The sequence below is a fragment of the Oryza sativa genome, chromosome 8 (assembly GCF_034140825.1).
Source record: "Oryza sativa Japonica Group chromosome 8, ASM3414082v1".
NCBI classification, from domain to species: domain Eukaryota; kingdom Viridiplantae; phylum Streptophyta; class Magnoliopsida; order Poales; family Poaceae; genus Oryza; species Oryza sativa.
In genome coordinates this window covers 3,131,381-3,146,680 of record NC_089042.1, presented here as the reverse complement: position 1 = coordinate 3,146,680, position 15,300 = coordinate 3,131,381, and the positions used below count along the sequence as shown (strand labels likewise).

At 39.1% G+C, this 15,300-nt stretch overlaps 2 protein-coding genes across 2 annotated transcripts; both read left to right on the top strand.

Annotated features, from left to right (window-relative positions):
- Positions 1-751: 751 nt before the first annotated feature.
- LOC4344683 (uncharacterized) lies at positions 752-4,508 on the top strand. The gene is made up of 13 exons (XM_015795310.3): positions 752-880; positions 1,002-1,122; positions 1,212-1,290; positions 1,398-1,473; positions 1,563-1,646; positions 1,722-1,826; positions 1,962-2,042; positions 2,132-2,196; positions 2,703-2,772; positions 2,847-2,924; positions 3,427-3,524; positions 3,601-3,736; positions 4,128-4,508. The coding sequence occupies exons 1-13, from the start codon at positions 821-823 to the stop codon at positions 4,272-4,274; spliced, it is 1,200 nt and encodes a 399-aa protein (XP_015650796.1). The 5' UTR covers positions 752-820; the 3' UTR covers positions 4,275-4,508.
- Positions 4,509-7,344: 2,836 nt separating this feature from the next.
- On the top strand, positions 7,345-12,667 carry LOC9269930 (monocopper oxidase-like protein SKU5). Its single transcript, XM_015795309.3, has 9 exons — positions 7,345-7,681; positions 8,553-8,662; positions 9,420-9,690; positions 10,055-10,193; positions 10,875-11,244; positions 11,439-11,804; positions 11,917-11,995; positions 12,106-12,305; positions 12,404-12,667. The coding sequence occupies exons 1-9, from the start codon at positions 7,526-7,528 to the stop codon at positions 12,513-12,515; spliced, it is 1,803 nt and encodes a 600-aa protein (XP_015650795.1). The 5' UTR covers positions 7,345-7,525; the 3' UTR covers positions 12,516-12,667.
- Positions 12,668-15,300: the final 2,633 nt, after the last annotated feature.

The window sequence follows — 15,300 nt, the reverse complement described above, 5'->3', positions numbered from 1 at the left end:
TTGATGGGCTAGATGGTTGTGAAAATTTGGATTTGACATATGAAGGACTTCCTAGAAAAAAAACCCTCAAAATTAGTTCAATTTATGTAAAATTTCAAACTTTTTCCCAAAAGGAGGCCCAATGAGAACTTGTATAGTCCTATCAGACATGGATGCTGCTTAAAAATTTAGCAGAGTTAGTCTTGGTTGGGAACCTTTCCCTCCAACACGAAAATGGAGCAGCTCATTAACACATAATTAATTAAGTACTCCCTCCGTATTTTAATGTATGACGCCGTTGACTTTTTGACCAACGTTTGACTATTCGTTTTATTCAAATTTTTTGTGCAAATATGAAAATATTTATGTCATGCTTAAAAAACATTTGATGATGAATTAAGTCACAACGAAATAAATGATAATTACATAAATTTTTTGAATAAGACGAACGGTCAAACGTTAGATAAAAAATTAACGGTGTCATACATTAAAATATGGAGGTAGTATTAACTAAAACCAACTTGAAAAATAGATTAGTATGATTTTAAAATAGTTTTCCTATATATATATATTTTAAAATATATACCATTTAGTAGTTTAAAAAACGTGCACGTGAAAAAAGAGTAGAAGAGATGGGAAAACAAAGAACGAAAAAAAAACCTTAACATTTTCTAAAAACCTGATGAAAAATCTGCAATTTTCTCAAAACTCATCCAAGGGCAAAATAGTCAAATCATCACTATTATAATTCTCATTAATCTTTCTCTTCCACAGTTCCACTCCTCCCTCACTCTCTCCCACAGTTAGCATCTCGCCATTCCTCCGATCCCCACCTCCACCAATGGCGCTCTCCATCTCCACGCCGCCGACCTCCTCCTCCCTCCTGCCGGCCTCCCTCCAGGTACGCCCTCCCGCTCCGCCGCCTCCTCCTCTCTCCGACGAGCTCTCATTTGCCCGGTTCGGCCGCTCCTCGCGCCCGTTTCACCCGTTCTTGGTCACCGCCGCCGCTTCTTCCTCTTCAGGTCGGCAGGTGGAGCTCGTCGGCGGCGATGTCGGCCAGGCCTGTGGCCTTTAGCCTCCGGAGGCCGGTTCTTGCGGCCCGTGTAGCCGCCGGCGGCAACGCACCGTCTTCCTCCGTGGACGGTAAGGATGCTGGCCTTGTGCTTGTCAGTTGTCTCCTTCATGGCTTCCTGTGTGATTTGAGTTACTGATTTTGGTCAGCTTGGTTGTAGAGGTGGTCACTGAGCTCGATGCCGTGGCCAGCTTCAGCGAGATCGTGCCGGATACCGTCGTGTTCGATGACTTCGAGAAGTAATACTAGTAGTTGCTTCTTTGCTGTTATCCCACCATTGAATTTAGTTGGCCGATCCAACTTAATGGAATGATAGTTCATAGGCTGCTCTGTTGATTGGGTTCAGGTTTGCGCCGACCGCCGCCACGGTGAGCTCGTCGCTGCTGCTCGGTATCGCTGGCCTCCCGGATACAAAGTTCAAGGTGAGGTGCTGTTGAAATGTGAAGCCAATCAAAGCACTGGAAGTGGAAGAGAGACAGTTGACTAATTTTCAGACTTTTGTTTCTTATAGAGTGCTATAGATACAGCGTTGGCAGACGGTGAATGTAACACAATGGAGAAGCCCGAGGACCGGATGTCCTGTTTCCTAACCAAGGTTTGCATACTGCATTTCAGTTTCAATGTAAGCAGTCTGTTTGTTGGATAAGTTGAGCATGGAGGAATTTGGCAGGCCCTGGCAAATGTTGGAGCTGAAATGGCTCATCTAGTCCCTGGTCGGGTGTCGACTGAAATAGATGCTCGGTTGGCTTATGATACCCAAGGAATTATCCAGAGGGTATGAGCTTCTTCCTTCTGTTTGTTGTTTCATGCTGCTTGCCTGAAATATTTATCCTTAGGGGAAAAGAATCCTCCGTGAATTGTGATCTGCAGTTGCAGTCCCATGAAAATAATTTGATATGCGTATGTTCAGGTGCATGAGCTTTTGAAGCTATACAGTGATCATGATGTCTTATCTGAACGCCTGCTGTTCAAAATTCCGGCTACATGGCAAGTAAGTAGAATGCAACACAGTAGTTGGCAAGTTGCCTGGTTGTACCTGCTGCCATTTCCCATCTTTGTAATCGATGTGTTCTCCACTAGGGTATAGAGGCCTCGAGGTTGCTTGAATCTGAAGGGATTCAAACACATTTAACATTTGTGTACAGGTATGTACATATGCTTTGCCTAATTTGATCATGGCCCTATTTCTTATAGTGGGCAATGGTATAGATGCTGGGTGTATGGCAATACTTATCTTTTTTGTGGGGTTAGAGAACTGCCTTCAATTTGTTTAGTCTTAAGATACTTCAGTAAGTATAAGGGAACTAATAAAGATTGTTTCTTATTATCATGCATCACTTATTAATGATGGCTCAATTGCATTGTAAGTATACATTTTGCTTTTATGTCAGCAGAAGAAGAGGTTTTCTATTGAATTTACCTGGTGAATTGTAATTACTCAATTAGGCCTGACTAGTTACTGTTGATAACAAGCTTATCTATAAAGGACTTGCACTATTGCAGGTGCATAAAAGCCATAAACTTACTCTTGCAATTTACATAAGATGGTATTGTTGGAGAGAGCAGACTGCAGGATGTGTAGCTCACCTAGTAGTTAGTAACTGAGAACTCGTAATCATTTTTTTTTGTGTGCCTGATCATTCTTCTTCAGTTTTGCCCAAGCAGCAGCTGCAGCACAAGCCGGTGCATCTGTTGTACAGATCTTTGTGGGACGTGTTCGGGTAAATTCATCAGACCCTTACCTTCATGGGTTTATGCTAATTCAAAAAAATTATGCTGACCACAAATTATGCAGGATTGGGCAAGGACTCACTCTGGCGACCCAGAGATTGATGAAGCTTTGAAGAAAGGAGAAGATGCTGGGCTTGCTTTGGTTAGCACTAAATTACCTTTTAATTTATGATTGTTCCTACAGAATTCTATCAATATGAACTAAAGTAGCCACATTTTGATAATCATGATAACTGACTATTTGAGCTCAACTAAAATATATTTAGTTGATTAGAGGTTGTGTACTTAACTATATCAGGTAATATGAACTATGCTTGGGTTGATTCTAGGACTTGGCATATTTTAGACTCCATTTGGTTCTCATCATCAACAATTTTGAGCAAACCATGTGTTAATCTGGCATGTTGCCCATGTTATAGTGTAATTGATAAAACTCATATAACTGAATAATCAGTGACAATTATCAAGGTTTTCATTAATAAAGGGACTATGAATGAAGAACATTATACTTATCAAGCGTTCACGTCTTCTCAATTCGATACTGAACTAAATTTCCGTTTACTCTCTACATGTTTTACATTCCTTACTTTTTCTGCAGTTGCATAAGTATTTAGTTCTCCATATAATTCTATATTGTAATGCAGGCGAAGAAAGTGTATGCCTACATTCACAAAAATGGGTATAAAACAAAGTTGATGGCTGCTGCCATACGCAACAAGCAAGATGTGTTTAGCCTCCTGGGGTATTTTTCTTATTACAGATCAAGATTGATCGCAATGGATGTTAGTTTGTACAGAACTAATATTTCTGAAATGTAGGATTGACTACATCATTGCACCTCTGAAGATATTGCAGTCTTTGGAAGAATCTGTCACTGATACTGACGTGAAGTATGGTTATGTCCCAAGGCTGACTCCTGCTCTTGGCAAAACGTACAACTTCACTGAAGAGGAGGTTTGCTCACTTATCCTGGATTTTGTGCAGAGTCTTATATCATGCATTCTGTAGCTCCACCAAACTACTCGCTATAAGAGACTCCTATTAGGGGTGTGATGTTTTATCTAAAATATATAGGATCTTCACTTGTCATGTGCTTTAACACTACTAGAGATGAAATAAGGAAGGAAAATAATATTTGGACTGTTTAGATCACCCTTAAAAGGTCATGTCAAAGCTCGTAGTAGGTGTAATCATGATTCACCAAACAGTTACTAGAACAATACAAACAAGTCATTGACATCCTATAAGAAGAGGAAAAATAAAACAAGAGAAGATAAGTGATTATATTTTTTATATGGCACCTTCATGCTAACTGTTCATATTTCAAATGATACCACGAATGCAGCTTGTGAAGTGGGACCAATTGAGTCTAGCAGCTGCAATGGGGCCAGCTGCGGAAGAACTACTTGCTTCTGGGTTGGAAGGATATGTGAACCAAGCACGCCGAGTGGAGGAACTCTTCGGGAAGATCTGGCCTCCTCCGAATGTTTGAACACATTCTATGATGAGGACCAGACCATGCCACAGTCTTCTATTCCAAAGAATAATAACAACAGCCACGGACAGTGCTGGCCAGCATTTGCTCGTTCCCTTCAAAGAATACTTCTCTTAGCCTGTCTGTGTTTGTACTTTGTAGTTCTCTAGCTATCTAGCAAATCTCACGATGACATGTCAAGAACATCTTTGTTTTCTTTTCGCAAAGATTGGATACGGATTTTCTCGAGTATTTCATTAGCCCGTGAGATGTGTACCATGAAATGTCACCCAAATGCTCTGCTGGATTGTTCTGAAGTCTGAACTGAATCTTCAGAGTTGCAGTTACTTATCACTACGTTTTTTTATAAAAAGATGGGTGCCATCAGCTAGTACTGTGAATTCCCATTTTCAGTAAAATGGAAGAAATGCTGATGAAAAAAATGCTGGTCAAACTTGCTCTCACTTTTCAGAGTAATCCTCTGTTTCTTTTCTTTCATGGACCTGACATCCCTATCATTCCAAATGCCAATTACCTAATACTACTAGGATGCTGGATATGGGTTCTGGTTGGATGCTGGTTAGCTCAGGAATCACACTGCTGGCATGAGCTTACTAGTTTTTGTTATACAGTTATCATTAACATACGTATTTATTTTATGCCAAATAGGCAGATATTGGAAACGTTTCAGTAGTTCGAGCAAGATCAGTTGGACAGGCCGGTGGTTCACGCCCATCCAGTGATGATGAAGTTATCATTTAATTTAAAAAAATATCAAAATAACATAATACTCTCTCCATATATAAAAGAAAAGAGTCTCGGATGTATTTCTTTTGTCACCGACTATCCCGTATGTGACTAAGACCAAAGACTTTAAGCATACATGCAACTAATGAGTATTAAGATAGCAACTTAATTCCCATCAACAATTTAATATAACACTGTAAAACAACAATTTAATATAGCACCATAAAACGAATAGACAGTCTCTTTGATGCATGGAGATTACAAATATGTTTAGAAAAATAAAATATGCTTAAGATTTTGGGATAAAGGGAGTAAAGAGTAAAGTGCATTTTTGTCCTATTTTCCACTGCAAACTACAAAATAAGTTATTATTTTACCCGCAGGCCGCAACCGAAACATAGACCATGCTTCCTCCAAATGTAGTTTTAACATAAGTTTTTGTCCCCTAAAACCCTTACTTTTAGAGTGGGTCCGTATTAATGAATGACATAGTGGTCTTTTAACCTCTTGCTGAATACTCCATCTGACCTAAAATAAATGCAATAATGTAATTTGAATTACACTGTTGCACTTATTTTGGGACGAACAGAGTATGTCTTTGACTATCTAATACTCCCTCCATCGTATAATATAAGGGATTATTCCCTTATGTGCAAGATTAAGGATATCACCAAAATACTAGAATACCCTTATTAAATGAAATTTGCTTATAGGTGAATGGGTAGTTGGGAGTTAAAATAGGTAGAAATTAAAATTAGAGTTGATGGATGTGACACCAAAATCCCTTATATTAATGGACAACTAGAAGAGGCTTTTAGGCACCATCTTTTCGCTTATACTTATGCTTATGCTTATCAGTCAAAATTTGAATTTTCAACCTTAAATTTGAATCTGATTTTGAAGTTTTTCATCGAAGTTTATTTTTCAATCTTTGCTTTTAGGTCGCTAAGAACACGTATATAAAAGTTTTATTCACAAATTACTTCTCGTTTACAAATATGCCGTTTACAATGGGGCCTAAAGTCTAGAGTACTATAGTCTTACAAGTACAAAGGAAGAATAGTTTTGATCGATGTGACAGTGGTTTCCACTAGAATGAACTTCAATTAAAAGTTGGCATCTGCATGGAGTGAACTGAAGAAAAACCAGTTCAAACGAAACTGTAAAAAACATGTCCCAAGGTGCTTCTGGTCCGGTTTTGTATTTTTCACCCAAACCGTCTATAGTTCAGGGTGAAAAATAGATCGAGTAAAGATCAATAATTAAAAATGAACTTTACACCCATAAAAACTAATGAGGTGTCCCTTGTTTGCTCTATGGCTTGATAAGGTATGGAAAAGAGAAAACAAGAGTAGAACTTAGTGATTTGAAAGCCGATGCCAAAAAAAAAAAAACCCCTCAAAATCAACTCTAAAATTAAGTTTGAAAATTCAAATTTTGGCTATGGTTGATAAACTAAAAACAACCAAATGGTGAAGTACTAATGTTTTTAAAAACTATTTTATTGTGTTTATAATTTTGTAATATTTCATATATTAACAAATCTACAAAACTCCATGAGTATAATTGATTATTATTTTAAAATAAAATGGCGTGTTAGGTTTTCACTTTACATGGTTTTACATGTTGCGTAAGTTACTTGCGAGAAAGTGTTTGAGGTTAGATAAATATCTATTATTAAAAGGAAAAACCTTTTAGGTTATCTTTTAAAAGACGATGAAGTGCCGTATATGATGAAAACACTCCTGTCATTAGTATTTCTAGCAATAAAATAAAAACCGTACAACAATATAACTCTAGCTTCACCAATAACCATAAATCTTCATCGAATGCCCTTGCATTGAGGGTAACATATCATATGACCAGTTCACTTGAGAGAAATAAATACTTAGGTGCAATGTATTGAGAATTTAGCTAGTTCGTACCAATATACAAACACATGGCGGCTTCTATATCCGTGATTGTTAACACTATTATATTGTTATATAGCACTGCCATACAACAATATATGAGCAAGTTCATATCGCCCTTAGATCATTGTGATTGGCTGGATTACATGGACCCGTACAAAAGTGCATTGGTTCGCCCCTAGTGTTATACAGTTACAACTACACCATCGTAGCACGTGTAAAACATCACACGATATAAAAGTTCACGTGGAAAAAAACAGGAGACGCCAGTTTAAAAACAACTAATATTTCACTGCTGCAACAGTTACTAAAAACCCATCAATAATGAAACCAAACCTTAGGTGGACTAGAGTGATTAACTTAATTTGGAAGTAAATAAAGGCTCCTCCAAAACTTCCTTTTTTTTCTTTTACATTCCTCCATGTAAAAATGGTTTCTCTTTCCTCTACACCCTTTTGCTCTTCCATTCTTTTGCCCTTCACTCCTCTCTCATCTTTTCACCCTTTTTCCACATTTTTTTTCACTTCAAAACCCCACACAACTGACACAAGAGAGAGAGAACCAAACCAAAAACCCCTCCTTTTTCTTCCTTCTCCTGCAGCGAGAGAGAGGATGGCGGCGGCGGCGGCGGTTGCGGCGGTGGTGGTCGCGGCCGTGGTGGCGGCGGCGGCGTCCGCGGCGGCCCCCGCGTCGGCCGGCGAGCCCACGCGCGACGTGCGGTGGGAGGTCGGCTACATGACGGTGGCGCCGCTCGGCGTCTCGCAGAAGGTTTGGTGGCGCGCCATGGCGTGCGCTCTGTTCTTGATTTCTTCCGAGAAATTTGGGCCGCCTTGTCTGATATTTTCTTCTTCTTTTTTTTTGTTTTCTCTCCGACATGTTCTTCTTCTTCTCTGTCTCCGTTGATTCTGCGCGAGTTTCTCGGGTGGTTTCAAATCGAAAAACGTCTCTCTCTCTCTCTCTCTCTCTCTCTCTCTCTTGCGTGGTTTTGAGGTTTGTTTGATGATGAATCTGGGGCTAAAAAATGCTTCCTAATTTTTTTTTCGCCGGTTTGCGTGGGCGGTTTCGATCGCACCGATCTCGTCTCGTCGTGGCGGTTTCTGTTCCATGTTCTTGCAGGGGTTGTAAATACGCGTTGATCGATCTGTCCTAATAAAAGACGACGTAACCTCATTTCCTCCGAAAAAAATAAATCGGATCCCGCAAACTTTGCAATTTTATCGTTGATAAAAGGAAAAAAGATCAACATTGCGTACAAAAGAGAGGGGAATAATGATATCATCTTTTCTGGGTTGGATTTCTGACTCTGTTTCTCGTTGATTTTGATCCTTTTGAGTTTTTGTTCATCTGCGAAACAGGTTTGTTGTTGAAAATTGATCCATTTCGAGATAAAACAGAACACATTTACACACACCAGATTTGAGATTTACAGATAGAAAATCTGGAAAAGGATTTGCGGACACAATTCTTGTGCAAGAATTTAGGGGTGTCATGCTCTTGTTTAGTTACAGTCTTATATTTTTTTCTTACCATATCAATATGAAACATTGCGCTATCTTATGCGTATTGTTTTAAAAAAATCTAGTGTAAGAATTGTTTTCTGATGGCATGAATGCAAATACTTGTTTTTTTTTTTTTGCAGGTGATCGCGATAAACAACCAGTTCCCGGGCCCACTCCTGAACGTGACAACCAACTGGAACGTGAGGGTGAACGTCCAAAACAACCTGGATGAGCCCCTCCTCCTCACCTGGTATTTACTAATCCTGCATTTCAATTGCATAGATCCAAAATTGACTAAGCTGGACTAGAAATTTTCGTTAAGATATTTTTATATAAAAAAATCATGTATTAATGAAAATTTGCACCATAATTTTCAGTTTCTGTTTCTGGTGAATTTAAACAGCACATTCATAGTGGGATTTTAGCTGTACATTTCCATTCTGTGGGGGCCTCTTGGGCTTCACATTAGGCATGCATGCTGCATTTCGGGGAATTTATGGGCTTAATTAGTTGTGTCATGTAGCCAAATATTCTTATGCTATATTGAGAATTTGAGATAGGATAGGCACACCACTGTACTTATCCACTGGTTTGCCCATTTTCTCAAGTTCATCCGTGCAAAATGATCAGTTTCATCAACAGTTCATTATGTTGACAACTTAATACATTATTATGTCAATAATGCATTTCTAATAAGAATAAATTTCACTTCAATACATGTGTTCTTCTTGAATTACTGTACTACTAGATCGATTACTAGCTAATAAAATTTGCTGTACACAATCTGTGTTGCACTTTGCAACTGAAAACAAGGTTAGAAATGTGAAGCCATACATAATAGTAACATGCAAAATGCCAAACACTAGAGGGTCCTTCTGCAAAATTTCCTTTTAAAAGTGAGCCTAAGGCTTTGCCTGCAATGGGTGGGTGGGAGTCATTGGCGCCAAATTTTCTCTGCATTGGAGTCTTGGAGAGCTCAGAGCTCACCTCCCTCTTGGCCATGGCAGGGATGGCATCCAGATGAGGATGAACTCATGGCAGGACGGCGTCGCCGGCACCAACTGCCCGATCCCTCCCGGGTGGAACTGGACCTACCAGTTCCAGCTCAAGGACCAGATCGGCAGCTTCTTCTACTTCCCTTCGCTTGGTCTCCAGCGAGCCGCCGGCGGGTTCGGCCCGGTCACCGTCAACAACCGCGCCGTCGTGCCGGTCCCCTTCGCCCAGCCCGACGGCGACATCACCTTGTTCATCGGTGATTGGTACACCAAGAGCCACGTCGTAAGCTCCGAGCTCTCCCTCTGTCTGTCTGTCTGTCTGTCTGTCTGTCTGCGATTACATTTTAGTTTACAGTGTCAGTGTTCATAAATCGTCGAGGAGAATGATATTAAGTTGCTTTCTTGATATCTCAACTGTATACTATTTTTTCTTGGTTTATGTTGCAAGCATGGTTATATGTAGTAATGTAGAATGATACTTAGATCTGTACTCTCTGAAAAGTAAGAGAATTCTTGTGTTCATCATTTAAGAATTGTGAAGTACAGTGATTTTTTGATCTATGGATAAGCTATATGGTGCATTATATTTGAAGAAAGTTTTTATCTGTTCTTCTTTGAATGTGAGAAGGTATCTCTGCCCAATGTAGGAATTGAGGAAAATGCTAGATGATGGTAAGGATCTCGGGATACCGGATGGAATTCTGATCAATGGGAAAGGCCCTTACAGCTATGACAACACATTGATTCCAGAAGGCCTTCAACATGAAACTGTTGGAGTTGAGCCAGGTAAGCACACTTAGTTTTCTTTTCCCCATCATATTTGCCTTATCATTAGTTTTCTGCATGACCTATTAAGCCTGATTCAGTTTTTACAGTGATGCAATTGCGAAACATTATAGATATGTAGTCAAAATTTGGAAAAAGTAAATAATCATACTTCCTCAGATGAAAAAAGACATCATATCAATTACCACCTCCATTTCATATTATAAGTTGCCTTGAATTTTTTTCCTAGTCAAACTTCTTTAGGTTTGACCAAGTTTATTTAATAGAAAAATTTGGCAACATCTACAATATCAAATTAGTTTCATTAAATGTAACATTGAATATATTTTGATACTATGTTTGTTTTGTGTTGAAAATATTGCTATATTTTTCTACAAACTTTGTCAAACTTAAAAAAAAATTACTAGGAAAAAAAATCAAAACAACTTATAATATGAAATGGAGGGAGTAGTAATCATAAATAGTTGAAGATCAGCTTTCATCAATTCTGTTATTTTGTAGCAGCAAAGGACAGAATTTTCTGTCTGAAATGTCTTGCTGCATTTACATACAGATATCAGGATGTGAATAAATGTCTATCACTGATCAGTTATCAGGATTACTGCAAAAATCTTTCAGTCATGCCAATTTTAATGATCTGAAGATTTCTGACTAGAACAATATTTCATATACTTGTTACAGGCAAAACTTATCGCTTCCGTGTTCACAATGTCGGCACCTCAACTAGCCTCAACTTCAGAATCCAGAATCACAATATGCGCCTAGTAGAGGCCGAAGGAACCTACACTTATCAGCAGAATTACACCAATCTTGACATCCATGTTGGACAGTCATACTCTTTCTTGGTGACCATGGACCAAAATGCAAGCACTGACTACTACATTGTGGCGAGCCCAAGGTTCGTCACGAACGAGTCTCGCTGGCACGATGTCAACGGTGTGGCTGTCCTGCAGTACTCAAACTCCAAAGGAAGAGCTTCTGGTCCCCTTCCTGATGGTCCAAATGATTTCTATTACAAGTCCTATTCCATGGACCAAGCCAGGTCTATCAAGTGAGTATTAACCACTAGTACTGTTGTGCTCTGTACTAACAAATATCCTTGCATTATTAGTAACTATGATGCTGTTGATTAATGATAGTTTTCTTGATTGTAAGAATCATCTAGTTTCAAGGTTGTCATTTCCAGTGACTACATCTCAAGATGACATGTTCTCCATTGATAACCATTGCAATTGTATTTTTCAGAATGAATACAACTGCTGGTGCTGCACGTCCAAATCCACAGGGATCATTCCGCTACGACTCTATCAACATCACTCAGACCTTCGTTCTCAAGAACGAGTTACCTTTGCTCATCAATGGAAAGCGTCGAAGGACGATAAACGGGGTCTCATACTCTCCACCAGAGACTCCACTGAGGCTTGCTGATCTCCACAACTTGACTGGAGTGTACAAGACTGACTTCCCCACAATGCCAGGCAATGCTCCACCAAAAATGGCTTCATCCACGCTGAACGCATCGTACAAGGGCTTCCTCGAGATCGTCTTTCAGAACAATGACACTGGTGTTCAGACCTACCATCTGGATGGTTACTCATTCTTTGTTGTTGGGTATGTGATGGAAAACCAAAACAGTTTCTTTTACCATGTGATCATGTGTTATGAATTTCTGGTTAGTCATGTAAAATGACACAGTCCTGCATCACCATTTTGTGAATTTCAGGATGGATAATGGTGATTGGACTCCAGATTGCAGGAGTAGGTACAACAAATGGGATGCCATCTCTCGCAGCACTACTCAGGTACACAACTTCATGAAGGACAATCTGATCATATGTCAAATTTGTATACTTACAAAACATGTGCATCCTTGAGTATTCTGAACAATGCAAATTTGCAACATTTTTCATAGGTTTTCCCTGGAGGGTGGACTGCGGTTCTAGTCTCGCTCGACAATGTTGGCATCTGGAATCTCCGGTCTGAGAAGCTGGATAACTGGTACAATGGGCAGGAGGTCTATGTGAAAGTGGCTGATCCACTGGGATACAACATCACTGAAATGATCATGCCAGATAATGCATTGTACTGTGGTCTACTGAAAGACTTGCAAAAGTAAGTTTCACCGGATCATTTCTGTTTTCTCTTTGTTTCACTGATAGTAGTACATTCTGTTTTTGGCCACTTACCTTGTGTTCTGGAAAACCTTGCAGGCCACAGATTCACCAGGTAAACAGCAAGTCATCGGCTCAAGCTGCAGATCGATGGGGCGCGCGAGTTCTTGCAATGGTGTTGCTGATCATTGCAGCTGTGGTTTCCATTTAAATTTGTTGGAATCAGATGAGGATATCTTTTAGTTAGGCTCTGTGGGTGATAGAAAATCATATTGTTCTTTGAGTACAGAACAACTTGAGGAAGCTGTCTGTGCAAAGTGCAAAACTTGGATTCTAGAAATGAAAAACCTGTCAATTTTCCTACGGTTTTTGTTCTGGCTTTCACCTGAGATTGCATTGCTCATGTGCAGTAAGCAGGTTTTACCTCCATGTGATCTAAAGCCTAAATTGTCCGCAGTACTGTTGTAAGTCAGGAAGTACTTCATTATCTAATTAGTTTTTTAAAAATATAATACATCAGGAAAATTCCATTAGGAATGCATTCGCGCACACATACACACAAAGATCCCACTGGTTTACTGGACTCCTCGTAGATTCAACAGAAATAGCTCAATTCTAGTGCTCCCTCGGTCTTAAAATATAGTTATTTTTAATATTTTAAACTTGTCTTATATCAGAATACTACTTCCTCCACCCAACTACAACTGATTTTAATTTATCTAATTTTACCCTCGACTCCTTAACCAGCCCCTCATATAATGAGGGATACTATGATATTTTCCTTTTATCCTTAGTCCCAAAAAATGAAGATTAGAAGCTCTTATATTTTGGGAAGTCAAAAAAGATGGAGGGAGTAAAAATCAATAGAAATTCTTGGCTAAACAAGCTTTCAGTCTCTTCGAAGACGTCTTTCAATTTTCTCGTTATTCTGAGGTGTAGGGTCCCCATCTTATTATTCAATTTCCTAAGAATGCATCATATAAGCTTAATATAAGAGGACTTTTATGGTATAATATACTGCTAGTATATTTACTGCAAGTATATATGATCTAACGGTATAGATTGATTTGATTTTTTAGTTAATTAGATTGCAGTATAAAGTTTGAAAAGGTAATTTTGTCTTTTCTTCATTATTCTATCATCAAATCGTGCTATCATCACGTGCTTCGTCATCAAATGGCGCTCAGGATACTCCTCCCTTAGTGCACGATAAGATCCAGTACCGGGTACTCCCAATTAGATTCAATCTGAACAAAAAATTACTAAAGTGTTATTTTATTTTCTATCAAATTCCTAGCATGCCCTTCTATATACTGCTAGTATATACTAGTAGGATATTGTACCGTAAAAGTTCTCTAATATAAGGCCACCGCTATTAATAGCCATTAACCGGTAGGGCCCATTTAAACATAAAATAATTCTATTCAAACATGGCCTAAGTAAATTCACTTGGTACTAGGCCCTATTAGACCCGTGAGAGAGTAAATGCAACCAATACTATAATTCATTATGTTGTTCCATTCATGTTATTATGAACAAAATGCCAAGAAATTATGGAGAAGTGAATGGGAGAGATGAGCTTGACTCCTTTTAAGTTGAGGTTGAAGTTAACCCAACTTAATGTCTTGCCCAAATACGATGGCACTTATATTACCAATATGGCTCTTTGCCTCCCACGAGAAATTGATCATATCCTAGGCCTAGCCATCTATATGCCACGGGGACAATAATATGGATGGTAAATAATCAATTTGTGATCCTAAAGGGTATCAGTAGTAGCGTTTCAAATCATAGGATGAAAGTGACTCCACCTTATATCGATGAGTTTGCTTAGGTTTGCTGTGGTGCGCATGGTGAGACCATCAAATACTTAAAATGTAAAAACAATATATACATAGGTATGCCAATAGGTGATGGCAAAAGTGTTCACGAGAATTTCCAAAGGTACAACTAATGTGGTTGATTTTTTTTTAACTATTGTGATGCGAAAGTTCAAGGTATCTATATTTTTTTCACATGATCGAGCGATGTTATTTCGTACTTGAGATACTTTTGCATGGGAAGAGATGTAGTTTAGTTGAAACAAACGATCGGATTTACTTCAAGATCTAGTCTACCAGATGTTTTAGTACCGTTGCTGCTACTAAGAAAGCAGTACATCGTATTTTCTATAACTAAGTACATTTTGTTACTTATTTACTGAGGTTGATGAGCTCTACTAATAGGCGAGCACCTGGTGAAAAATGCTGGTTGTTGACGAGATCTTACTCATATAAGTTAGTGTTCAAATACATAAATGCAAAGTTGAATCATACACATGTGTGAGAGTTTTTATGTGTGAATACAAAGGTAGCTTGTTGAAATAATTTTGATATTTTGTTTCAACCAAACTCTATCTCCTCCTCTTTTATACATTTCCTTATCACACAATAACATAGGAGTACTATCTATTGAGTTACATGCACTGATCAGTTCAACCCAAAAGCTTAAGTTGATGGAGAAATACAGACAATTCACTTTATATTCCAACGCTATGATTTGTTTCAATTTTGAAAATGGCATGAAAGGCTAATCTAGCAATAAACAAAGCCAAGAAAAAAGAAGAAAAAAAACCCATGGTAATTGCGCTCACCCAAACCCCAACACATCCGCCGCGTCTAGGGCTTCCTCGCGCTCGCCGCCGGCCGCCGCCGTGAACATGGGCTCCGGCGACAAGGCCATGTTACGACCCCGATCGCCGGCGGCGCTGCTCGCCGGAGATCCGATAGAATAGGAGTAGAGACGGGAGGAAGAAGAGAACACGAGAAGCAGAGGAGGGGAATCTTTTCTTTTTTCTTCGATAGTTTTGGACGCGGTATCCCCCTCACACACGCGACACATACTCCTCAGGTCCCACCACTTAGTGGCTTACAGGTTACATAAATAAATTACGCAATCTTATTGAGAAAACGCCTTTCCTCTGTACGTTTTCCACCTCTGCTCTGATTCAGCACAGC

Bases quoted from the DNA above. Each gene is read 5' to 3' on its own strand.
- LOC4344683 (XM_015795310.3), top strand. From the start codon at position 821: ATGGCGCTCTCCATCTCCACGCCGCCGACCTCCTCCTCCCTCCTGCCG. The intron at 1,474-1,562 runs GTGAGGTGCTGT...TGTTTCTTATAG, and splicing joins TCCCGGATACAAAGTTCAAG to AGTGCTATAGATACAGCGTT. The intron at 2,773-2,846 runs GTAAATTCATCA...CAAATTATGCAG, and splicing joins TCTTTGTGGGACGTGTTCGG to GATTGGGCAAGGACTCACTC.
- LOC9269930 (XM_015795309.3), top strand. From the start codon at position 7,526: ATGGCGGCGGCGGCGGCGGTTGCGGCGGTGGTGGTCGCGGCCGTGGTG. The intron at 7,682-8,552 runs GTTTGGTGGCGC...TTTTTTTTGCAG, and splicing joins CGCTCGGCGTCTCGCAGAAG to GTGATCGCGATAAACAACCA. The intron at 11,805-11,916 runs GTATGTGATGGA...TGTGAATTTCAG, and splicing joins TACTCATTCTTTGTTGTTGG to GATGGATAATGGTGATTGGA.